Source organism: Numenius arquata, chromosome 6, assembly GCF_964106895.1.
Source record: "Numenius arquata chromosome 6, bNumArq3.hap1.1, whole genome shotgun sequence".
NCBI lineage: Eukaryota > Metazoa > Chordata > Aves > Charadriiformes > Scolopacidae > Numenius > Numenius arquata.
The window spans coordinates 17,927,623-17,954,775 of record NC_133581.1 but is presented as its reverse complement, the minus strand read 5'-3'; the positions used below and the strand labels follow the sequence as shown (position 1 = coordinate 17,954,775).

The following is a 27,153-nucleotide window of genomic DNA, read 5'->3' as shown; positions in this document are numbered from 1 at the left end:
TCTGCTTTTCAAGGGTTCCCTCCACCAACAGTCAGTCACCAAACCCAAAGATGAGCTGCAGCTCATCTGCTCCAGCGCAGGCTGGCTTAAACTGTCAGTGGTGTACACTGAGCTGGTTGACAAGAGCTGGTAGGGGCCACAGCTTTAGATGATGGCATTACTCTGTACAACTGTAACTTCTAAGCAGATGACCATTTCATTTCACACTCCCTTCACCTCATCCATATGAGATGAAAACACACGTATCAAGAATAGGAAACAGTGATTTTCCAACTCTTCTTCAGAGAGTATATTCTTACTCTTTATTGACAGCCAAGTTAGTTGAAATCATCAACACAAGCTCACTTTAGATACCAAATTTGAACAAATGCTTCCCATTATGTTAGCTATATGACTGTTCTGACACAAACTTAAAAAAAAAAAACCTGATCAGAAAGTTATGATTTATTGTAAAAAAAACAAACCCAAAACCAAAAAAGCCCCAACCTTCAACTCAAAGTTATCGAAGTGTACAAAAATCCCACTGATGGAAGAAAGAGACTACTGTGTACACAAAATACACAGAGCAAATATAGTAAAACTGTCACATACAGAGATAGGCCAGATATATTCTTGGAAAGCCAACCAGCTTCCTCTAAGGAGGGCAACACAGTACTCAGCTAAAGCTGCCCTACATTCACACACTGTATGTAATGGAGTTAGTTCTTTTGGCAGGTAAGAGAACAGGCACCAACACCATCCAATTTGTGTAACCTCACCACACGCTGCAGGTGCCTGGCTCCCGTTCCAAGCTTTACTGTCAGAGCACAGAGTATTTCCAATAGAAGGAGCTGTGTTGTTTCTAATGTCAAAATCTAAACATCAAAAGATTTAAAGTTTTCTTTTTTAGAAGTAGTTCTGTATTGGCTTTTCCACAATTAACAAACAAGAGCTTGCTGCTAATTGTCTCTCTGTAACTTCATTTCCTCTAGTGAAGTAACCAATCCTCCACAATAGTCTTTCTGGCAATTGAGATGAAAAAGTCAGTCTGCACCTCTCAAAAGTCTGAGAGTTGTACTAAGTCCTATTGTGATGAAAATAAAAGCATTATTTCACAGCACTACAAGTGCTGCAAGATGACACAAAAAGATGCTTTATAAAGAAATATTTTCAAGTAATTTCATGACAAAACTATGGATTTAAATAAAATTTCGTTCCAATTCATGTGTTGTTTGTTTAAATGGCATTTGTGAAAAATCAAATATTGACCAGACGCTGTGGCCTTCTGTTAAAAACGAGAGAGTCTGACAGTGAAGAGGGCCAAAACTAGAAGCCTAAAAAGAAACTTGTTCAAAGACGTAAGTGGAGAAAGAGTGCTGGTACAAAGCATAGTTCTAAGTAACAAATAATATCCAAGTGATTTTATGAATCTTCATATTCTAAGCAGATATTTAAAGAGACTTCTTCCTTGACAGCACTCATCTAAAAATACTTATTTATACCTTCGGCTTTTTATTAAAACAACACATGGTCCTCTCACTTTCCAAAATGTCAACATTCATTATGGAATTACCAAAGTTTACCTGGACTTTAGCAAAGCCTTTGATAGGCACAGTTTCCCACATCATTCTCCTGAAAAAACTGGCTGCTCGTTGCTTGGACGGGTGTACTCTTCACTGGGTGAAAAACTGGCTGGAGGGCTGGGCCCAGAGTTGCAGCGAATGGAGCTGGTGGCCAGTCACAAATGGTGTTCCCCAGGGCTTGGTATTGGGATCAGCTGTTTAATATCTTTATCAATAATCTGGACAAGGGGACCAAGTGCACCCTCAGTAAGTTTGCAGATGACACCAAGCTGGGTGGGAATGTTGACCTGATGGAGGGTCAGAAGGCTCTACAGAGGGATGTGGAGAGGCTGGATCGATGGGCCAAGGCCAGTGACATGAGGTTCAACAAGGACAAGTGCTGGGCTCTGTACTTGGGTCACAACAATTCCCTGCAGTGCTACAGCCTTGGGCTCCACTTTTGGGGAAGAGTGGCTGGAAAGCTGCCTGGTGGAAAAAGACCTGGGGCTGGTGGTTGAAGCCAGCTGAATATGAGCAGTAGTGTGCCCAGGTGGCTGAGAAGGCCATCAGCATCCTTGCTTGTATCAGAAATAGTGTGGTCAGCAGGACTAGGGAAGTGATTGTCCCCCTGTGTAGGGCACTGGTGAGGCCACATCCCAAATATCATGTTCAGTTTTGGGCACCTTGCTACAAGACAGACACTGAGGTGCTGGAGTATGTCCAAAGAAGGGCAACAAAGCTAATGAAGGGCCTAGAGCACAAGTTTTACGAGGAGCGGCTGAGGAAACCAGGGTTGTTTAGGCTTGGGGAAAGAAGGCTTATTGCTCTCCACAACTACATGAAAGAAGGTTATAGGGAATCTGGTGTTGGTCTCTCTTCCCCAGTAAGAAGCAATAGGAGAAGAGGAAACAGCCTCAGATGCACCAGGGGAGATTTCGATTGGATATTAAGAAAAATTTCTTCACTGAAAGGCTTCTCAAGCACTGGAACAGGTTGCCCAGGAAAGCAGCTGAGTCACCATCCCTGGAGGTATTTAAAAGACTTGTAGATGTGGGACATGTGCTTAGGGATATGGTTTAATGGCAGACTTGCCAGTGTTAGGTTAATGGTTGGACTCGATCTTAAGGGTCTTTTCCAACCTAAATGGATTCCAATTCCAATCCAATGATTCCAATTCCACCATCCAGAGCTTTGTTGAAATATCACAACTGATATCTATAGTCATGTTGCACAGACATGAGCAATTTAGAAATGTCATGCTTATAGTTTAACAATGAGTTCATTTAACAAGTTCTTCTGTTAATTAGCAGTCTCAACCATTAATCCACTTCTAAAAAAATATTTCCCTCCCATTTTAAGACTTGGCTCAATTAATGCATTTCAAATGGGCTAGACCAGTCCATATAATTGAAGTGGGGAAATAAAGAAAAGGTATCATAAAAAGCACTTCTACAGTAACTTGAAAAAGTCAATGCCATTTACAGGATAATTAAACAAGTATGGGCTTAGATATTTGCAAGGAATAGCTTCTCATGTTTGCAAACACACAAACAATTTTTTACACCATAATTTAATACTTAGGGGCTCATATCCTTAACACTTATGTCATATAGACTCAGAAAATAAATTCAGGAATTTTATTCTCAGAAATATGTAAGGTTAATTTCAAGATAAATACTAAATTGTTTTGATTTAAGCTCTAGAGTTCAAAACTCATTCCAAAGCAATAAGGAAGAACCATCAACAGTTCCCAGTCAGGTACCTGCCAGATGGAGACTGGCTCAATATAACTGAAATTTTAGACAGGAGTTTAAGAGCCTGCTAAGTTTAAGAGGCACTTTAATATAAAATCATTACAGTAAAAAAGGTTCCCAAAGTTTTCCAAGTTGTTTTCTATGCTTGCTGAGACCACAGAAACCGGTCACACCTTTCCAACATGGACTGAATCAGCGCTCTGCAATTAAAGCAAAGGAGAGAAAAAACAAAAAGTCAAACAGTAAAAAAAGCTAACAGAAAGAACAACAGAGTTTTGGTTTGATTTTACAGAAAAGTTTGTCAAAAATATGAACATATTTCAGAAGTAACATCATGACATCACCATTCATGCCTTCTCTGGAAGGGATAGGCACAGAGTCTGCGCAGGACTCAGCAAGACAGTTACCTCCTTCAGAGAATCTCCTTCACATACATCTTTAATGTATGATCTCCTGTTTCCTCGTTTTCCAAATGCCTACATTGCTCAATACACAGCTCTTAAAGAACAGAAAAGCTTTCAGTTGAGTTCAAAGTCTGAGGTAAAAACGTGTATTATTTTATATTTTTGTTAACTGAAAGTTTAAAGCACCAAGGAGATCTAAAAAATGAATAGGGTGTGTACACGCATCTTTTGTTGATGTGTCATCTCACCTTTGCCTTTTCTCAGCAATCCTCAGTATTTCACAGACACTAGTAAATCTCTCAGACAATTCTAGTGTCAAGCCACACTCCCGCAAGAGAGGCAAGGCACGATTTGGGCCAATGGCCTTTGCCAGTAAGAGAGCTATGTTTTCTACAGTGATGCAGTCTGGGCAGCTTGGGCTACCGTTGCTGACAGCATTCCCGTTCCCTGGGCCATGGTGGAAAGTGGTGCTGTGATTTTGTGCAAGATGCAGAAGAAACTTCCACTCTTCTATAGTCTCTGGAATGGCACCTAGATGTAAAACGAATTTGTTGCATTATTTGTAAAACAAGGATTATGCTAAGACTACTATTTTAAATATATCTGTACTTAAAAAGGGAAGCTTTACACAGAGGTGTACTGCCTTGACTCAGTGTAAAGATTCAGTCGTGAACTACACACAAAGCTTCACAATAGTTCAGTATTTAAGGCTTTGGATTAAGTCCAGAGATAAACAATTGTTTTGTCCATCTTAGAAGAAAATTCCCAGTAGCCCTAAGTTCCGCCATGTGATAGAAAACTTTGCTGGTCATTAACTTTGTGCGTTTGCACATCTAGCGGGGGTAGTTTCGTGCTGCGCAGTGAGGCCAGCTATTCCTCTATCTACAACACCAAGTTCAGCTCTTACTCTCAACCGATAAGCAACTCTACATTCTTGAACTTTTAAGCATTTTCTAGGAGAACTGATTTCACAAAGCACAGTATGAAAATACAAGAGTGTAACACCCATTCATGTGTTTCAAATATGCTGCACTACACAGTTAAGTGCTAACAAAACACTTAAAAAAATAAAAGCCCAACTCAACTTTGGACTAACTGAATCAGTATATAATAAAGGCAGTTCCTATATCACAGCTTAAAACACACTGTTTACACAGCTTAAAACTCACTAACCATCTTCTCCATTCAACAGGCTCAAATCATCCAAATGAGCAATATTAGTAAAGGCTTCTATTCTTCTATCCAGCTCCAGACAGAGAAAAAGATATCCAGGCCAGAATCTTGAATAAGAGAGTAAAGATTTCCAGGAATCAAATACTCAGTCTAAACTAGAGTCAACAATAATTAAATGCTCATTTAAATATCAGTGAAGACAGAAGAAATGGAATTTCTTGAATGCCAGAAATCACTGCAGAGCAGGGACACAGGGAATACCCGTTAGGCAAAAGGGGTATTTGGTACATTATATTGGACAGTCTATATTCATCCTCAAATCATGAAAGGTTTTTAAATAAAACCTGTCCAAGTAAGCAACAGATGGTGGTTTTCATTTGTATCTTTTTGGGGTCAGAATACCAACTAACCAAGTAACAAGAATTACCAAGTTTTCTTCTTACCCGTGTGATTTACATATGTCAGCCATCTTCTCTTTTGTAACAAAATCAGCTGGGAGTTTAATCAAAAGCAGAATGAGCTGGCTGTAACCCCAAGTAAACAAATGCGATCGTGGCCTAGAAGATGAGAAATTCAGTTTTAAAGCATTAGTGGTTTTCTTCAGAAGGTTATGTTCTCTCTACAATAAAGGCAGGTATATGAATAGAGAGAAAGAAAAACAAACGAGACACTGTGTAGTCTCAGTAGAACAGCCACTCTGAAAAGCATTACAGATGAAGTTATTTAATCTTTTGGTTGCTTCTGCTGAACTCCGCAATATGCAAAGTCCTCAAAGGATTCAGTGACATCCAAACAAAATCTAGGACAAAAGCCTGCAGACCTGTTAAAGCTTTTTGCTGCACTCAGGACCTTGGGTGAACCCTACTTTACCTGGGATTTCCTTCTGCATCCACAGTATTTGTTCTTTGTGGTGCATCATGAGAAACTGCCAAGCACAACCAATCCAGTCGTACAGATTCAGGCTGCAGAAGAGATCTAAGGAGAGATGACCTAGAAAAAAAAAAAAAAACAAAACACCACAGAGAAAACCTACCAGTTTTAAATATACCAGATATGGAGAAGATTGTGTACATAACAAAAACCAAAATACGGATGTAAAATCAAATATAGAAAAGCCTAGAATGATTTACATTTTTAGAAACTGAGAGGACCACAGAAAACCATCAAGTTTGTATGTTGGGTTCCTCCAGTTTGCTTTTTTTTTTTTAAATGCCATCTAACCTTGGTATACTGAACAGGTGCAGGAACAAAAATACGCAGTTCCATTGAAAATATTATTTAGAAAAACCCTGTTAAAACCAGTATCTAATCTAACAAAAAAACCAAAGTCTGAGAAATCAAATAAAACAGTAAGAATGAATTGGAATTTAATGCTAAGGAGCACCAAGCAGATAGATACAGAAACAATAAAAAAACGCTCTGAAAAAAACCAAACAAAAAGACCCCCACACAGGTATATAATGAAGAGAGCAGACAGAAAAAAGATTCTATATTCCCTTTACCTTTTATCCTCTGGCTTTGATTTCACCAGACTATCTAAATATGCTAAAAAGTGAGCTGGATCATTCCTGCAAAGCTGTTTGATATCAGAAGGCAAAATAGAAGGGTAGAACTTGATCAAGGGCCGAAGAGCTATTTCCCCAAATTTTTCATAAAGCCTGGAGAGAATAAAAATGATTTTCAGTACCAAGCAGCAAAATTCTAATTTTCCAAGATCTCTTGCAAGTTCAAGATAGTACTGAAAAGTGAGCTCTTTAAACGGTTCCCAGAAAGCTTCATGAAATGTTAAGCGGACAAATTCCTTCTAGCAAGTTAACAACACTGAAGAAGAGAAAGAAAGGACTTGGCTACAAACCTTTGAGCGTGTACCAGTAACAGTGGGCTATCATCCCAAGGCCCCAGGTCATGCAGCTGTTTCAGTATTTTCAACATATCTTCATTTTCCATTGCTAAAGCCACTGGACTGTGACAAGTTAGTTCTGAAATAAATCAGTGCACAAGTTACAAGATACGGGCAAGTTTTTTTTCCATTTTTCTTAACACACACAGCAGTTGTTAAGCATAAAGACAAAAGTTATCACCACTTTCATAAACTCTGTAGTCAACAGTAGTAACAACTGAACAGATCCTACTTGTTCATTTCATAAAGTCAACATCACTAATCTGCACCTACAGCAAATTACAGTTATAAAATGATACAATTAAGGCAAGGAATAATATTTTTGATATATTTTACTTTTCTTTAGACTTCTGAGAAGGCAATTTTTCTCTCATGTGAAAAAAAGATAGTCCACTGCAGGACATATGGCTTGCTGAACATAATGCAGATCTACATCACTTTTCATATATTGCAATTTGCTTCTATTAATAAAAATAAAATAAATAAATTAAAATTTCAGGTTGGACACTGACTTCACAGAATGCAGAATTCAACACAAACTTTGATCCTGATGCAATGCGAGTACTAATCTACAAGTACAAGAGTAGTCCAACTGAGAACAACTAGAGAACGGATGAAGTTCTGTTTTGCAACATAATCAGGAAGCTTTGGTTCAATAAGGCTAAAGAGGCATCAAAAAGATCAGAAAGGAGTTCTGTGGAAAAAAGAAGTCTGATGTGATCACAAACCACTCATTTGCATGGAACCATCTATCCCATTCAGTTGTTTCACATTAACCATGTCTTCTTTACAAGTTGAATCTTCTGTTTCCAGTGCAAATACTGAAGCCCCTCCCCTAGCTTTTGCCTTGGTTCTACAGACTAAGTAAGATGCTTTTGCTCTTTGAAGCACATATATTTGAATAGATCTAGTCTGTAGTAACTACACCGTGATTATAAACCAACAAGCTCCATGTAAATTAAAAAGTTCATAATTGCAAAGTGGGGAGAGGGGAGGAACAGCCTCTCCAAGGAACCAGCAGTTCTTAAGTTAGCCTTTGGGGGAAAAACAACCAAACAACCCAAAACCAGAACAAAAACTCCCACATCCCAACCATCCTCCCCCTCCCACGCTACACCTGCAGAAGAGCAATTTGCAGACACAAATGGAAACCTCTTCAAGCTTTTTTCTCCCAAACAGTCTTAATTTCAGTTAACTAGTAATAATATTTTCGTTAGTTACCTTTCAATCCTGTGATGTACGTTTCCCATACATTAGGACTGGCTGCATACATGGTTATAATACACTGCTTCAGTCTTTTTAAATCCAAAAGAAAGAAGTAGCTTCGCATAAACCTACACACCAAGGTCCACGAAGCTGCTAGCGGCAGACTTCTATCAGAGCTTTCCTCTGCCTCACCATTTGCACAAGAAAATACACACAGCTCAAAACACAGTGTTGTCAACTCAACAAGATCTTTCTGAACATCTGGTTCTATGACACATGGAGAAGACACTTGGAAGCAGCAGTCCAAAGGCCCCTTCAGATCAGTACTATTTTCACACATGTTTTTGCTTACACAGGTGTCAACAGTATTTTCCTTTTCAGAGCAGTCTTTCAAGATACTACTCTGCTCTTTGTCTGCTGGGTCTCCATCAGTTGGATACAGTGGTAGGTCTTCCTCCAGGACTGCCCTCTCTTCTTCAGCACACACAGTCTTGCTTTTCTTAGCAGAGGAAGCAGAATGTTCCTTGCAGCCAAACTTTTCTTCTAGATGGATAAGCCATTCCTGTAAAACCCTTCTCATACACTGTGGTTCTAACAAAACCAGGGGATCCTGTAGTTTGGCTCTGTAACATAGAAATTTGCTAAGTTGCTTAACAGTTAGATACTACTTCACTTGTGGCATCTTACATGTTTTGTGTAACTCAAAGTGTATTCCTAAACTTGACTTACAGTCAGTTGTTGTTTTTTTGTGGTTTTGAGTGCATCAAACAGAATTTAGGCTACTTAGGTTGTCTACATTTGATATTAGTACGTTCTGAGTTCCTCAAGATTTCTTTCAGAATGAATTTTTGTTTATTAGGTGGTTTTCTTTTTTTAAACTATGCTTGTACTTAGGACAAAAGGATAATGCTAGAGTACCTAAATAAGCTTTTAGTGGGTTTTCCTTGGTTTTAAGTAAGTTTTAAATGGAAACAAATCATTAACCAAATGAGATCCTTTCAGATTATGTTAATAGACATTTACAGCATTACTCTTACATGTATGTAAATAATTGAAAAAACCCAACATAGTAATTAAAAAAAGTCATTTTTCTACCAAAGCCCAATATATCTATACACTAAAAAGTGTCCCTGCTTACATGGCTTCTGCTGTTGCAGACTTGAGATCTCTTAGATGGTCCTCCTCTGGAAGCTGGCAGCTGTGTGGTTCTAACCTACAAAACACACATTAATTTCAGTCTTAAGTATTAAGTATTATGTTTAATAATTTAAGTGAAGACTTCCTCACAAATTTGCGAGGAAACCACAGCAAGTCCTTTATTAAAAAAAATCTTAAGCTCTCATTTCTAAAGAAGGAAAAGCTCCACAGGCATTATTGATTAATTGGGCATGAAGAGCAACCAATAATACTATTATTTGTGGCCTTCTATAATGGCTTCTACTCCAACTACAGTAGCTCTCTGAAGGTACTGAATAGAAATCAGTATTGTGCCACTATATGAAAGTTAGTCCAAAATGGTAAGTTAGCAAATCATTGGAATATGAAATAACTTCGCTCTGTATTAATTGGACAACCATTAAAGTTCAATGTTTTATAGCTACCGTTATTTTAAAAAAAAAGTGTTTTTAGGGAGACAAAAGTGTTTACCTTTCACTCAGAAAAGACAGGAAATGAACTGTTGGACTCAAGTCCATAACTATTAATGAACATCACAGATCAGCAATTCTCACAGAGTCTATGTAAAAAACTACAGTCCTGCTTTTCAGTTATTACAGCACTGTGGAGACTGCATGCACCACCACCCAGATGTGTTTATTGCCTAATCAGCTTCTAGGAAAGGAGGCAGGGAGAACCAGTGAAAGCCACCAGAATAACGAAGGCAGCTGGAAAAAACCTAACACTGAGCTCACCACTTTATTTGAAACAGTAGTTTTTGATTTAGGTTGCTATCCTCAGAATCCCCAGCAAATGCAATCGCTAGGAAAATGTGATTTTACACTCACTCTTTCTCTTCCTGGGGAGATGCTACCGGATTAACAGTCAACTCCTGCAGTGACTCATCATCCTTTGCTTCTTGCCTCCCTCTAGAATCAGGACTTATATGAAGCGTGCCAATCTTTTCGGTAGTTTTGCGTACAAAGCTGGAAACACTAGGAGTCAGAAGTTCAAAGATTTAGAATTAGAAGTTCAAAACCAAACAAATCAAACACTTTCCGTTCAAAACATGATTTCAGACAACTTTATAATCTGAAGAACTCTTGAGAAAAGGATGAGAGCAGCGATGACGAAAAAGAACAAAACTCACTAAGAAGCTGCTCAAAATTCATGCTTCAGTTATGGCCCATCCTTCCAGCACAAAATAAAAGCCTGAAGTATTTAAGACTTGGTTTTTTTGCTGCTGGTGAAACAGGATCACATGCTAACATTATTGCTTAGATTTTGGCATATATTTGTATGCAAATACATGCAGATTGGCTACACTGCATTTTAAAGCTTATAAACAGAAAGCATCATAGGATATTATGTCCCTCTTTATGGTAAGAAACAGTTTTATAATACTCTAATTCTTCAGATTACAAAGCTCGTTAAAAATGTCCTTTTCACATCAACAGTCCCTATTCCTTCAGATATTTTATTCAAGAGAACCCAGTGAACATACCAAAACCCAATTATTTCTACCACTGCCATGAAGAGAACTATGTCACCAAAAGCTGAACAAGAAAATCACCTTCCTGCTTTCTGGCCAAGAACTAGTTTAAGAGCATCAAGAAAAAAGAATAAAGCAACCCTTTTTACTTGCTTGCCAGAGAATATGGCAGCTTTTACTAGACTGAGGTATACAAGAAATTGAAGGTCGCTGCAGAAGAGATAAAGAATTAAAACATAGCAAAACAATTGCACTTTAACACAGAGGAGAATTAAAGGTAAACTTTTAGAAATTAACTATAAATATGATAGTGTTTTATTTAATTATAAATTGAATATAGTGAATACTTGAAAATTTAGTTGTCATTATTAGTAGAAATGTCCTAAAATGTGCTTATGGTTTAGAAAGAATTCAAAACATGGCACGTACTTCTGAAGGTTATACTGAGACCCTCACATGACTGATACTAGCTACAGTTTTTTGTTGCAGGACATAATTCACATATTTAAGAGCTCAAGGGAGGGCTACACAATTTTTCAGACCATCACTACAGGCCAGCAATATTTTAGCTAAGAAACATAATAATTTGAAAAAAAAAAAAAGTAAGATATGTATTTAACACCATCTTCTTTATTTTGCACCCCAGTGTTTTTTCAAGCGAGTTTTAAAATAGCACTTTGATTTCTGCATGTTTACTTGCACCAGGTGTAAGCTACCATTATTCCATTAACACTTGGGGAATCTATTACATTCACTGAAAGGTAGGGGGGGAGGTGGCAAACCACATGGTATGCTTTGCAAGTGTGTTTTAGCAATATCAAGCATGCTTTGATTATTTTAATGTTTGTCCCCAAGCAACATAGGAAGTCTTCGCTCATTCTTCAGAAATCTAAGTACCAGAAAACCAAAATCCCAAAACAATATTCAGTAAGTTTGCCTTAAATACAAACCACAACCATGGTTTACAGGCTAATGTTAAAAATTCTTAAACATTTAAATATTCTTAGCCATTGAAAAACTGAGGTTGAAATCTTGGCCCCACTGAAGTTAGCAGCTCTTCCTATCTTCATTAGAGTCAAGATGGAAGCTTTAAATTGTCTAGCAAACCTGACCGCATCTCAAGTGTTTCAGTTCAGATGTTACATTTTCGCAGAACAGAGTATGAACTAAACCAGACAATGCTACAAATTCAGAGGAAAGAAAAGGGAAAGATGTAATGGATGAGTGAACCTGCTGCAAGTTTTACCTTTCTTTGACAGCTTGGAGAGAGACGAGAGGAGATGGGGAACGAAATGACAAAGGAATATTGAATGGGAGAAATGTCTCATTCCGGTCAGCCTCAACCGTCACAGATGCATGAGATACATTGTCTAACAAATGGAAGTGAAATAAAGAGTCATGAAACAGTGGCCTGCCAAAAATGGAACAGTGAAACAAACTGCTAGTCACTAATTCATTAATGGATAACCTGCATGGGATATTTTCATACTTAATATTGAAGATGTGGGAAGCCAGAAAAGCGCTATTTGGTTTCAAGGGCCATTTTATTAATGACTTTGAATCTGGTAGGTCTGCTTTGCTAACAGTCTTTGGCTCTATAACAAGGCAAATGACTATCAGTCTCTTCCAACCGTAAGGATTCTGTGATCAACAACTCTATGAAAACTGTCTTCTAAAAGCAGCCTTACAGTCCGTTTAGGGGACAAAATCTTGATTTAATCGACCGACAGTTACTTCAGCATCGAGAATTAAGTATTGTGACATACGTCTATTCACACTGTATGGTTTTCTAAAACCTAAATCACATATGAACACACAGAGAGGCATAAGCCATGGTTAAGGTATAAATCACCCTTTTATTTGAAACTACTTCAAAATATAATTGAACCCATAGCTCTCTGGCTTTTGATAACAATCACAGGAAATATAGAATCACTGACTATTTCCTTTTCATTTTCATATACCTAACTACCTAAAATGTGTTTTTATTAGTCATTTCCTGGTACAAACACACACTAGATCTTTAAGTGATGCAAATAAAAAAAAAAAGGATCCTTTTACATAAGGATAACACTGCATTTTGCAACAGTCAGTACTGTCTGTGCTGCTGAGAGGAAAAGATGCCATGCTGTTGCAGAAACTCTACCATCAGAATCCACAGTCTCTCTAGATAGTGCCTAAAGGTCACTACTGATCGTAAGATTGCCTGTAAACAAGGCTGCTTTTGTTCATTATGCAGATTAGAAACCTAAAAACTTATGACATCTTACGTGAATGTGAGCAGGGAAACACTAAGTCCATTGCTCTTCAATACCAAATTAAGTACACATGCTTCAAGAAGCATCCAGAATTTCTCTACTTTGAAATAACCAGAAAATTTGTTATCTCTTTTTGAACAGATAGAACTTTTCTATCTTCTGACATTCAAAAGCTACACCCCTTCAGTTTAGAGCTTTAATATTGGAAAAGGTACACTTCCAAGTTTTCTCACCTGTTGTTTTTATAGTGATGTAGGTAAAAAGGCAAATGTAAATAAGTGCTACAAACAGCATGTAGCTGTGTCAGCAGGATAACACTACTGACAAGTAGGGAAGTAAATACTAATTTCTATACTCTCCCCTCCCCATTGTAGTCTTCCCCCAACAAAAGACCCAAGTCCTCTTCATCTTCAACTGGCATCTACTCTCTGCAAAAGCTAGAGCAGCTTTTTTACTACAAAACCTCTCTACTGTACTGGGAACTATGAGAGCTCTTCATCATCCCAAGTTTTGCATCCCTTCCCAATCCCAACCAGAGCAGAGAACAAGACCCATTATTGTCTCATTCTAGCTTTCACCCAGTGACAGGTATTTGTTAGGAAGTACAAGAAACTCCCTGGATGGTCTAAATGTTAGCTAATAACAATTCTATCATCCCTATGCTAATGTATACACATGTAAGAGATCATCCCCTTTACAAATGAAACCCTGCAAGATAGTTAAGAACACTAATCATAAGCCTGTTTTCCCTAAAGAAATACAAAGACAGAGCCAAGATTAAGATTCTTTCCTGGAAGGATGACATCAGCAAACAAATCTCATTTGAAGTTCAATTAACACTGGCATAGTTAGCTGAGAGATTCTTAGCATTAAAGCTGAATTGCACAGAAATCTGGGAGAAATTGGGTGGAAATTTCAGTGAAGTTCTAGCTTAGTAAAAGCACTCTAGACTTTTTCTTATGTTTCTCTGGGTTGAGTTTTTCTAAAGTTTGGATTTCTGTAGAGCCAGCCTTTCACTCCAATGTTTCAAGAAGGAGTTTGACTGGAAGGTGGGGTGACTGCAATCCCATTGATCAAATTAGAGGATTTATTTGTGTATAACTCGATAGTGGAAAATAACAGCACAGAGCCAACCTAATTGAATTTTTGTAGAACAAATAAATTGCATCCAAGTAACATATTTTCATTAAGAAATATTACCAAGTTCTATTTGCTCATCTTCCTGATGTGCAGGAAACTCCTTAAGTCTCTCATCTTCTGAGAATGTTTGACTGTGGAGAGAACATGAATCTTCATCTGACTGACTACCTCTTCGACTGATAACACGATATATTCCAGAATCCAAGACACTGAAGCTTTCCTGTCAGACAAGGGAGAGGAGTTAGATGTTGTGCGAGTTGTACTTCCTTGTTAAACTTCCTGCAATGAACCCAAACCACCATACCCTAACAACAAATAACCTCATATTCTCTTTGCTGGTTAACCATAGCCAGCTAGCACAACTACGGGCCCTGCAAAACTCTTTAGTTCCAGGACACACATAGACTGATGATGAGCAAAAGAGTGTATGTAGCTTATTTTCCCATCTGCTAATGCAAAAAATCAAGATTTGTCTACCACATCAAGATAGAATTTACATTACTTTGGTTTTTAAACATCGTTAGAGTGAAAGCAGCAACTAATATTGTATTAGCTATGAAGTATTTCCCCTTTCTTGAAATGCTGCTGGGAAGCCAAGACAATACCAAGCAGCATTATGTGTAAAAGAGTATGAGAAATATGTTTGGGTTTTGTTTTTTTTTTTTTTTTTTTAACTTAGAGCTTTCTGCTTCAGCTGCATAGGAGTGAGACTTTTTCCAATAGGATTAGGATTCTGAGCACTCAGACGTTCAGTTTTCACCACATAAAACTACACAGTTACAATCAAGATGACCTTTATTGAAACATGTTAAGACACTAAACTCAGCTGTGGAGAAAGTCTTCTTTGTATCAATGTTTGTCCATATCTCAACCATTAGGAACAAAATAATATGGAAAAAAATACAGAGGTCTAAGAGCTTAAAGAATGCAAGTAGTAGTGTCTCATACCTCTCTACCCCTCCTAATTTTAGAAAATAGCATTATCAGCTACAGCAGACGTGGTAAAAATGAAACCCTCATCTTCAAAGTGAGCAATAAGGTAATTTTAAGCAATAACGATAAAATTTGCAGGTAACGATTTTGGCATTATCAACACACTTACATGAGACGAAATACTGCTCCTTCTACTGCTGCACGCAGAATCTAGGGGTTCCAACTTTGAAATTAGTTCTTCCAGCTGCGTAATGAGATCTTCTTGGGTTGAGGCATCCAGTTGAGACTTCAAGTGCTCCAGCTTGTCTAGAGGCAAATTTTTTCTTGCCTAAAAGTACACAGTGAAACATTATTATTTCTAATGCACATGTGAAAAGCAAAAGGTACCATATATGCAGGCTAACTTTCATCCTAAAAGTATAATGTTTACAAGACTTTTTAAGAACTCCAAGAATATGAATCTCAGAAACCTATGGAATTTAATGGAAGAGGGGGACAGGAAACACAGTGAAGTTGCATTGCACATTTACAAAGAGATATTTACTTACTCTGCAAGATACAATTGAGTTTTGGAAGAGACAACAGACCCTGGCAGCAAGTGTCCAGAACCCTCTTCTTATCAGACGCTCTATGCAGCGGTCTACCAGCAGAAGGGAGAGGTGTACCACTTTTCCATTCGTATGCAGACAGAACAACTCGCTTTTGTAAACCGCAATATCCTGAATATCTGCAAAACCAGATGCACAGAAATACCTAAAGGACTGAAATCATTAGTCAGCATTCCTTTCTGTTCCTAAAAGGTGGTGAAAACATATTTCTCATCTGACTGCAAATGCATGCAAAAGCCTAATACACCGTAGCACAAGTGGCACAGGGAAAACAAACACTGAGGAGTGCTAAGCTAGCATCTAACAACTATAAAGCACAGTTAAAGTATCAAAACTTTCCAGAGTTGCACTTCTAGAAAGCATTCAAGTAGTACACTAAAGTTCCCCAAAAGTTTCCTTTTCCTCTGAAGCAGGGGGATGAAAAACTAGAGACTGATAAAGATGAGAAATACATCACCTGGCTTCGAAATGGAAGGCAAACATTTGCTAGTAGAAAAACACTTTGACCTTTCAGCACTTTTCAAATTAAATAGTTATGCTATATGCAAACACTCCATGACAAAGGCATTGGAAACTTAACACCAAAAGCAGGGGAGAGAAGGGAAAGGAAAAGCCTGACTGACAGTGTTCTATGCAAGTTCTACGACTATGCTTAAAACCATACACGCAAAACTGTTTATGAGACCTCACTCATCTGCCAAATAAGTAAATTTCCTGCCTCCAATTTAGACAGGCTTTAGAAAAAACAGCTTTCAGCTGCCAGATTATGCTTCACAGGACACCTGACAATAAATTTGAATAAACAGAAATGAGGAAAGGATACTGCAGGTTATTACTTCTCGCTACTTTATTACTGTATTTTAAGATTCACTCTACACCACGTTTTGTTTCTCAAGCAAGTTTTCAGAACTGTGGTGGGAGGGGTTGGTTGGAGGAGGCGGGGAGAGGGTTAATACTCAAGGATATACCTGACAGATGACAAGGAAACAGTTTTCTCATCAATGTTCTGCAGTCCAGCTGCAGAAATTAATCTCGAAAAGACTCCATGTTAGCCAAGGACTTCAAGAGTGACAAACATAACAGACAACATTACAAAGTGAAGATTCTTAGTTTACCTTTCACTTCACTCCAGAGTAAGACTTGAACACTTTGGGGTAGAAAAATATAAATGCCTCTTTCTGTCCAGGTCATCACACAGTGCTCACTGCAAGCAAAGCAGACATTAACGGTGCAACAGTTAATTGTGGTAGTCACTGTAAAATATGCAGCAATGGCATTGGCTTAAGTATAAGTGAGTTGTTTAGCACGATACTTGGAAAATTCTTATACAAAAAGATGAAGTTGATAATATAAAGTAGGAGAATATGCAACTTTTTTTATTTTTAAGTCTACTTTATCAACAGGAAGTTATGCTGACAAATACTCACGCCAAATAGAGTAGCTTGGGGAAAGATAAAGATTGTGGAGAGCAGCTGGAACTAGTATAATGAGGATCCAGCCTGTAAAGTAAAATTAGTATCTGTTACAAGTACAACTACAACAGTATCACTTCCTTAATATAATATTCTTCACCCTGGAAACTAACAAGGCTGTCTTAAATAAACATAGTTTAATAACAGCAGCATTCATTGCAGTAGTCACACAGACATACCTGCAGAATCAAGGCTTTGACATTTTTGATAACTCAGATACCAATTTCTGTTATTAGAATAGAACATATTAAGATGACAGGTGGGATTAATGCTTGACTGCATTAGGAGGTTATTTAATCTTCTCAGTATTAAGGCAGTTCTTTTCAGTTAGTCTAGAAGTCTCAAGCAAGTTTATCACTGATAACGCTCATGCTTCTACCTGAGAGTAACAACAGGGAGAGGCGGTGATGAGAGCAGCTGCTTGAACTGATGTGTGCTTTGCACTTCCCCATCGAAGTTCACCTCCCACATCCTTGAGCCAGGTCGAGCACAGTATATTAATGGCTGCTGATTCCCACTGTTTTTTCCGAAAGGGAAGAAACATGCTCCAAATTCTCCATCTCTCTCTTTGTTACCAATTTTCCAGAACTTCTCTCTAGTGGAAAAAATACACTTGTTAAGGCAGCATTAATAAAAGCTCTAATTAATTTTATGTTGTTCTTGAAAAATAAAAATATTAAACCCTAGTTGCTGAATTGGGTTTGGTGCTGAAAAAAAAAGTCTGTTGTCCAGATTATAAAGCCTGCATGAAGTTTATAAAAGAGTGCAGAAATATTTTAGTTTAAACAAACGCTCAGACCGTGAAGGGGTTTTTTTCCAGCAGAACCAGTCGGTCAACCTGGTGATGGGAAGATGATGGTACAAATGATCACAAAAACCATTTTCAATCACATGAAAGCTAAGATGGTGATTATGAATAGTCAGCATAGATTTACAAGGGGGAAGTCAAGTTTATAGCCCTTTACAACTGGCTTGATAGACGAGAAGAGAACAGTGGATGTTGTTTATCTTGATTTCAGTAAGGCTTTTGACACCACCCCTCCTGACATTTTCACAGACAGACTGAAGCAGCTTGAGCCAGATAAACACAGAGAAACACAAAGTTCTGCACTAGGGGACGAATAACCCCAGGCACCAGGACAGGCCAACTGGCTGGAAAGAAGCTTTATAGAGAATGTACTGGGAGAGCTGGTGAACAAGCTGACCCTGAGCCAGCAGTGTGCCCCTTTTGGCAAAGAAGGCCAAAAGCCTCCTGGGCTGCATTAGGAAGAGTGTTGCCAGCAGGTTAAGGGAGGTGATCCTTCCCCTCTTCTCAGCACTGGTGAGACACCTGGAGTGCTGGGTCCGGTTTCAGGATCCCCAGTACAAGAGACACAGACAGACATACTGGAGCACATCCAGTGATAGGCCACAAAGATGATAAAAGAATTGCAGCACCTGTCTTGCAAGAAGAGGCTGAGAGAGCTGGGCTGGTTAGCCTGGAACAGAGAATGCTTGGGGTGGAACTCACCTAATCCCACATGTATAAATACCTGATGAGGGAGTAAAGAAGACAGAGCCAGCCTACTCTCAGCAGTGCCCAGTGAAAGGACAAAAAGCAATGGACCAAACGGAAATACAGGAAATTCCATTTCAACATAAGAAAAAGCTCTGTTACTGCAATGGTGGTGAACCATTGTAAAAGGTTGCCCAGAGAGCTTGTGGAGTCTCCATCCTTGGAGATGCTGAAAACCTAACTGGACACAGTCCCGCACAATCTAGTCTACCTGACCCTGCTTTGAGCAGGGAAATTGGACGAGATGATCTCCAGAAGTCACTTCAAAAGCTCTGTATGACTTCGTAAAGTCCAGTATTTTAGAAACAAAACGTAACTTGCCTCTCGGTATCACACAAATAAGTGCGTGTAAGTGAAGATATGAGTAGCCTTCCATCCAAATAATCAAGCTGAACAACCCGAGAATCTACAGTGGTTATAATCTGAACAGGAAACATCACAAAAGTAGCAGCAGCCTACAGTTAAAAAAAAAAAAAAAAAGGAAAGAAAACATACAGGACCTCAGTTCAAAATAAAGACTATATCTTTAAATTTCTTCAAATTTCTACAAGTTAAAAATCACAAAATTCAGAAACGACTCATGTATGCTACAAATACACAGCATAAGAAAGCAGTTCCTTTCTTCTCTCTCACTTAAAATACAAGGCTTCAATGCTCAAAGGCATAAAAGTCTAAATCCTCCTTTTCCCAAAACCATTACTGAAGGTTTTAAGGGAAAAAAAAAAAAAAAAAACGTATCCCCTGTAGTATCCTGCCATTTTCTTATAAAGAGTATGGTTTTGTAACATTTAGAGGGGGTTTGATTCTTGCTGTTGTAAGCTTTGTGCTTTTGTCAATTCCCTCTCACAGGTACTTTCAGCCACCAAACAGTTTAACGGAGACAGACCTGAGGGATTACTTGATAGAAAAAAAACCCACCTTCCATTGGATTTAGGTGGTTACACAGACTCACTTTCTCTATTACCCTGCAGCACATTAGCCAAATACTATTTATTATACAAGCGTCTCAGTTCACGTTGGTTGCAGAACAAAGTCATAGACAGACTTCTTATTCACAGAAACTACTTGGACCTGCACTCAAATTTTCTAGCAGATGATCACCATTTTTGACAGCTTCAAGCTGTTTTTCTTTGCTAGGAACGTGTCAATTCCCTACTTCAAAGCGCACTACACGAGAGATTCAACAGTCCAATTCTTTTAATAGGCATGAGCAGATAAGTACTCCATTGGCCTTGCCCTTCTCTCCTTTCCCTTTCTTTCCACAGTTGAATTTTTTTTGCTCTTTCTTTAAAAAGTAGCAATACTTGTTGCATTAAGTCAAATTTTCCATCAAAATCTTTCATCAGGGCTAGAGAGGATCTGGAAGAACACTTCCATTTCCAGGTTGTCCTCCTTCTTACTGACTAAAAGGAGAAGGAAAGGATCTAGCAATGGCAAAACTTAAAGAAGATTCAAGGGCTAAAAATCAGGCCGGTATATTACATTTTGTGCAAAGGGCACAAAAACTAATGGATGTCAGCTTGACATCTGCCTACCATTTATTTTAACTAATCCCCATCTTTAAGAATAAGAGTATCCATACAGAGCCAAGCAAAATCAGAGTCTGGGATTGCCCTTTCTCAGACTGACAGCAGACCTGAGGACTAAAACACACAGCTGAACCTGTAGCTGGAGTCTAGGGAATCCAACAGGCTCAGAAACTCTAAGACCCTGGGCTTGGATATTTATGAATTCCAAGAGTTTTTAATTCTGTGCATTTGAAAGCATTTTTACGTTGCATTACTAAAACAGCTAAAAGAGGGAGTCGGGGAAGTTCACGGGTTAGGATTTCTACTGTTTTCTCAAGAGACTGGTTCTTCATCCCAACAGTCAAAGCTACCAGAATTTCATCAGCTGGCAATTTTCTTCTGTTCTACTTTAGTAAAAAACAAAAAGATTCCACACATCATCCCCTGGGAACCTCTTAATCTCAAAGTATGCAAGTTTTTACCTTCCCTTGTTTTGATGTGTTAATCTTGATGGCTGATACTTTTCCCACATGATCGCCGACAAAAACACGAAGTGCAGCTGTATCCCAACATAAAGCTGTGACTTTTCTGCCCTTATGCTCAGAGGAAACATAAATTCGTTCTGGCTTCCCACGACGTTCCTGATTTAGCTCCCAAACTACTACAAGACCTTGGCTACAACAATTAAAAAAGAAAATGCAATTTGAGAATAAGTCTTCTGACCTTTTATCATCAATAAAGATGCATTATTCTAAAGAAACAGAAAATCTAAGCGAAGTAGTACATCTGAGAGGTGGCCGTGTTTGAGGTTGCATGCTTTCAAGAAGTGTTACATTCTGAATGCTGAAGCCAAGTAAGCATCCTTCCTTGCACTACAATGTATCAACAGCTTTGGAAGGCTACTCCCACATTCACTGGAATTGCCAGTGACAATGCGGAAAAATAAGCATTTAAATGGATTTTAAACAATATAAGTGGTATTATTTATCAATCTCACTCTACCAAGTAAATGAAGATTTTTATTTTGATGCTAAAAGGTCTCAGGAAGACATTTATCATCATAGCTTCACATGCATTATCTCTCCTACAGATGTTCTGTTACAGAAATAACAACTTACTCTGGAACAACTATTGCAGAAAAAAAGTCAAGCAAGCTGTCTGTGCAGGGAATTATTCTGTAGGGACAACTACCAGCTAACTCCCTGCCTCCTCCTCCCCCTCCGCCAAGTTCTCTACAGATGTCCAAGTCCAAAACTTAGAAGCTACTTAAAAATATTTATCTAGAATTCAGGTTTGTAAGTACATCACTCACCTGGTGGCAACAGCAACATAGTCTTCATCATGCAAACAACAGGCAACCCGGGCAATGGCACCTTCCTGAAAGCAAGTATGGGAGTAAGTGCAGGTAAAAGTTGTTCTTATACCTCCTTTAACACCACACAACTTTTATCTCCAAGATATAAACAAGATTCATGTCAACAGATGCTACCACTTTGTTGAGATGTGGGTGTTCTGTTTTGTTTGGCTTTTGTTTGCAAAAACTGAGTTTACTCTAAAAAGATGCAGCTGACCACAACATGACAGCAAAGAGTTCATGACATCTGCAGTTCATTCACCAATTTGGAAAATACAGAAATCAGTCTCCTGTCCTTGCACCTATGGAAATTTTTTGCCAGGACTGAGATGGTCCCAACCTTAAAAAAATGGCTGCATTCATGTTAAGGTGGAAGGAGCAGTGGCTCCCAGGAAATTGCTGTTTCTACAGTCAGATGCTATCTCTGTTCCATGACCACTTTCAGCAAAAGAGCACACCAGCCTATCTTTTCTTGGCTTATCCAGGTAGCTCATAGTTTGGACATCCAAACATTGGTAGTTATCTACAGTTGAGTTGTTCTGGTTTTATATTCAAAGTTTTCTTCTAATTCTTAAATATTCAGGTAACTTCGTTCCTGCTGTTAAAAGTAACAATTTGAAAAACAAAGGTCTAACCCCCTTAAGTAACTTCTTTCACACCTCACGAAATCTATTACACCACATACTCTGGGGATACGCTCCAGTACCACAACTTTTTTTAAATGGAGCAGTCCAAAACTTCACTTTATTTGGACAATTCAGCAAGCTGAAAATGCCTGTTGACTTAATAAAAATTAACTTGAAACAATGTCCCTTTTCCAGTCCCATTTTCCCTGGAAATTTTTGTATAGAATTCTTTACCCTTACCTTATGAGTGAGAAAGAGTCTTTGCTTCCAACCATCTTTCTGTATAAGGTTCAGTCCTCCTCCTGAACTGCCTAGAGCTAGCCATCTCTTTGACACAGCTACACATGTGCACTAAAGGAACAAAAAACATAATGCACAACAAGGTTGCTAGTAAGTATGAACAACAGTATCTTTTTCTTGCATTATCCTGTCATTTTTTAAAGGCTTCATTGTTTGCCAGCTGTGTATACTACTCCTGAAACACTGGCAGCACAGTCGCCAAAGATATCAGAACAGCCCTCTCTGCAATTAAAGCAAATAATAGATGACTACAACCATGTAAGGCTGTATTATTTACCCCACAGTTGCATTAAGAAAACACATACACAGATTAACAGGATCCTTTGTCTTCACTACTACTTCTTCGCAAAGTGTTCCCCCCATAAGCTAGCACACACACACCCAAAAAGAACAAGATGAATCCTGTGGGTTTAATCAGATAAACTAAATGAGGTCATCATCTGAATTTAAAAAAAAAAAAAAAGAAAAGAAAACCACCACCAAACACCACAAACTCACCTTCAGACGGCTAGAATCCAGCCTGAGTGCAGAAAGCAAAGGATCCAAACATTCAAACTCTGCCAACACATGGTTGTAAGAGTCTGGAATTATTGGCACAGAGGCCATCGATGCACAAGACTAGCACTACTCATTCATGGGTGCACTACAGCTTCAGCTTTTAGCTGTACCTGCCAAAAATAAAGGAAGTTCTTGATTAGTTCACCTTTTTAGTATTACATCTGTTTTTCTGTGTTTAAAGAAACACAGAATGTATTCCTTTTCAAACAACATCAGGTTTCAGTTTGCTGAAAAGGCTTAGGGGCTACAAAATTAGAACCCTACTTAATTTACGAGAATTTTTTATTGAAGTTCATTACAGAAAACCTATCAGATACCAGCCTTGGCAATACATAAATTGTAGCTCTAAGATATATTTACATCCACCTGTGAAACAAGTTCTGTCTACTTACGGAAAAAGCCTTGTTTTATGGTAAAATGCGTAACAGAGTGAAAACCAAGAATTAAATCGTTATTGAAGCTGCAATCTCATATATTTTTACTAAGCAGCAGGTACTTTAAAAGAATCTATTGCTAAGGAATTTTTAAAGTTTAGACCTCTATATTGCTTAAAAAAAAAATTTATTACACTTCATACTCAAACCTTTGTTTCTAAACAACGTTTAGTATGCAATCCCACAAATTAAATAACCCCCTCCCAGAAATATTATCACGTGAAACCTTACGTTTCCTCACAAGAAAAGGGAATGCTTACTCTCATCAGGCACTAGAAAAAGGGAAGATACATATTTAGCCAGAAACACTGAAAATTGTTTCTTCAAAATTCTCAAAACTGTCTTAAAAGTCTTAAACTATAGGATTTGAGAACAGCTACACTCCAGCAAGAAACAGCAGAACATTACTACGAAAGGACAGTTTTGTTCTAGATTATTTAGTCCAGAAAGACACTGTTTTACACACTCTGTCACAAGGACGCTCGCGGGTAACCTCGACCAAGGAAAGCCAGCGTGAGATTTTCAACCTGCCTTGGGACTCTGCTCTCAGGAACCAGCAACCGCCTCAGGCTCTGACACACGCCGCCCGTCTGCCAGCCCCCCTCTGGGGAGAAGCACCACAAACCCCTCTTACTTCTTCTCAGACGGATACGCGGAATACAGCAAAACGTCCCAAAAGCTCCGAAAAACAACTCAACTCCTCCAGAAACAGCTGCCAGCGGAACGCGGGCGGGCGGGGACTGCCACCGGCCCAGCCGCGCCCCGCGGACCGAGGCCCCAAGGGCCTCCGTCGCCCGGGCGGAGCAAGGCTGGAGCCAGGGGACGAACACTCCCCACTCGCCTGACACCAGCTCCCACACCCCGACACCGGTGTGAGGCACAGCCCACACCAGCGCTCCGACAGCGGCGGCTGCCAGAGGAAGAGCTGCTGCCGCTGCCGCCGCCCGGGAACCGCGACACAGGACGGCAGCGACTATCAGTACCGAGCCGGTCACCCCCTCCCCTCCCACAGGCACCCACCGCCAGCAGACGCCGAACTCCCCGCCGGCGACACCCGAGCCCCGCCGAGGGGTCGCGGCGGAGCTCCCGGCCGGCGGGGAAGGCACGGCTCCGTCTCAAGCAGACGCACAGCCAAGAAGCGCCGCTCCCCCCCTACCCGCGGTGCAGGATCCCTCACGCCAAGTGCCACCGGCCCCGCCCCGTAACAGCACAAGCACGTGAGCCACGGGCGGGGCCATGCGGCCGCGCCGCGCTGCGTCACGCCGGGCGCGCCCTCGCGGGAGGAAGCTGCGTCACGCGCGCCCGCCCTGCCCCTGGCCACGTGACGCTGACGCGCGGCGCCCCCTCCCGCCGCGGGCCGTTGCCGAGGGGAGGAGGCCCCTCCCCCGCAGCGCGGTGGCGGCGGCGCCGCCGACCTGGGAGCGGAGCAGCCGGGGCCGATGGCGGGGGACGAGCGGGGCCCGCGTCACGCGGGGCCGGGTGACGGCGGGGAACGGGGAGGGACGGGCGCGGCGGGCCGGGGGCGGGGGGGGCGGTGGCGGCGCGGCTGTTTACCGCTCCGTCACTCCCCCCTCCGCCCGCTACTGTCATGGCGACGGGGGAGGGGCTGTCACGTGACCAGGAAGGAGGGGCAGGGGGGCCAGCCCGCCCCACGTGACCACAAGGGACGCGCGGCGGCGGTTCGTTCCTCTGTCACGTGAGGCGGGCTCCTTTCCCCCCTCCCCCGTCCTTCCCGCGCCTTGTTCCGGTCACGTGCCCGCCCCCTGCCCGCCCCATGGCCCCGGCGGCGGCCCGACCCCCGTAGCGCCCGCTCCCGCCCCGGGCCCCTCCCGCCGGCAGCAGCCAGCGCGTCGGCCCGGAGCAGGTCTCCGCCGCTGCCCGCACGGTAAGGAGCCTGCCGGTGCGGGGGACGGGGAGGCGGGTGGTGGTGGCCGCTCTGCGTGCGTATGCGAGGGGCGGAAGGGCCCGATCCGCTGCCTGGCCCCAGCGGTCCTCTCTTGGGGGTGGCGGGGGAACGCTGTGGCGGCCTGGGTGCGCTGCGGTGGTGCCGCGGCGGCCTTTGGCCTTCTGCTCTTTCTCCCTGCCCGCTCCCCGCTGCGGCGCCGTTTTAACGGTGGCGGCCTGGTGGGGCCGGGGGTGCCGTGAGGGAAGGCAGCGAGAGGCGCCGCGGTAGCCCCCCGGGGAGTGGGGCGGCGGGAAGATGGCAGCGCTGCGCCGGCGGGACCGTGGCTGGGGGGCACTGGATTTCACCCGAGCGCTCGGCCGCGGGTGTGGGCCATAGACAAAGAGGTGCCCTCACAGCGCCTTCCTGGGCCGCCGCCACCTTCTGCCGCGGACGCTGGTGTCCTGCCGGGGCCGGAGGGGCTGTCCCCGGGGCTGTTCCGCCGCAGGCAGAAGCGCTACAGGGAGCGCGGGTGATGCGGAGGAAGGGAGACCGGAGTGACCCCTTAGGGGCGCAAACCGTGGGTTCCTTCAGCTCGCAAACAGCACTGCTCACGCCGCCCCGTTCTGCTGAGCTGTATTCCTCCCACGGATCTGCCCCTGCCCCTCGGGGTGCTGCTCTGCCAGCTCCCGGCCCCCCCAGGAGTCTCTGGGCTGTGCGGGGGAACCGTCGGGGCCCGGCTGCAGACCCGTGCCACTGCGGTTCAGGCTGGGCCATTAGCGTAGATATTCTGCGGTTCCCTGCGGGGAGCAGAAACCTAGCCAGCAAGGGGCCTGCATCAAATCTGTCAGAGCTCGCCTGCCAGCCTGTGCCTAATAATAATCGTGATTATTAAAATGTGTAAAGGTTTCCTCTATTGCTGCTCAGAACTTGACAAAACCACATGGGAAGAGACTGGAGTGAAATGCTGGTAATCGAGAGCATTCAGAAATAGGTGTTGTAAGGAACAGGGAAGAGAGGTACCTTTTTTAAAAGTGGTAGAGGAAGGATAGCTGTTGGAATTTGACAGTATTTCCAGAAGCTGCGTTCACTCCCACAGAGCTAGGAGGGGAGGGGTTATAGGTGGATAAGCCAACAGGACCTTTTTTGTTTGTTTGTTTTGTACCTACACTGAAGCTTTCTGGTAGACCTTGCTAGTTGTAAACTGCAGCTGAAATTAGTGTTCTCAAGACAGGCTTGATAACAAGTCATACCCTATGGGTTAGGGCTACTGATTGATCCAAGTGCTTTTCAGAACTATTAACTATCACTTCGAAAGCTCCGTTGCTGAAGAATTTAAAATAAACTATGTCTGACATTCCTATTTTGGAAGATACTTAAACCAGAGAAGGGTTTGTCTTCCGGAATTTGCAGATGAAGAACTCTAATGTTTCTTCATTTAGCGGCAGGTTAAAATTATCACGTAAAGCTGTAAAATAACAGAATTTCTCTGTATGCGTGTTGCAATTCTTGCCCCTTGGAGCAGCAGTGTCATCATCTGCAGTACTCATTCCTGGAAACTTCAGTTGTTAAATATAATGGTTATGAGATTTGGGCAGGCGTGAATAGATCATTGATGGCTCTCACCCGTCTGCATGGTAAGCCTTACGTGTTCAAAAGAAAAGAAAATGACTGGTGTACTGTGTGTGCGTAGCGAGGACACAGGTCTCCCCTCTGCAGTTGGTAAGAGACCATCCTCATGCTTTTTTAGCAGCTAGGCGAGATTTCTATTTTAGAATTTTTCCTGTACTTCTTGTAACAAGAAGCCATCTTGTTTTCACTAGTGATAGACGGTAACTTTCCTAAATCCTCATTATTAATATTTTTAAAAATTTTTTCTGATGTACTGTTTGGGGTTTTC

At 41.2% G+C, this 27,153-nt stretch overlaps 1 protein-coding gene across 1 annotated transcript; it reads right to left on the bottom strand.

Moving 5' to 3' along the window:
• Nucleotides 1-282: 282 nt before the first annotated feature.
• On the bottom strand, nt 283-23,047 carry HPS5 (HPS5 biogenesis of lysosomal organelles complex 2 subunit 2). Its single transcript, XM_074148613.1, has 22 exons — nt 22,878-23,047; nt 22,320-22,430; nt 21,412-21,476; nt 20,582-20,774; nt 18,913-19,046; nt 17,416-17,631; nt 16,992-17,063; nt 16,680-16,768; nt 15,505-15,683; nt 15,126-15,284; nt 14,084-14,243; nt 11,872-11,995; nt 9,982-10,128; nt 9,117-9,191; nt 7,994-8,601; nt 6,728-6,851; nt 6,375-6,530; nt 5,743-5,862; nt 5,316-5,429; nt 4,873-4,979; nt 3,948-4,230; nt 283-3,495 (listed from the first exon to the last, which is right to left on the bottom strand). The coding sequence occupies exons 1-22, from the start codon at nt 22,983-22,985 to the stop codon at nt 3,435-3,437; spliced, it is 3,405 nt and encodes a 1,134-aa protein (XP_074004714.1). The 5' UTR covers nt 22,986-23,047; the 3' UTR covers nt 283-3,434.
• Nucleotides 23,048-27,153: the final 4,106 nt, after the last annotated feature.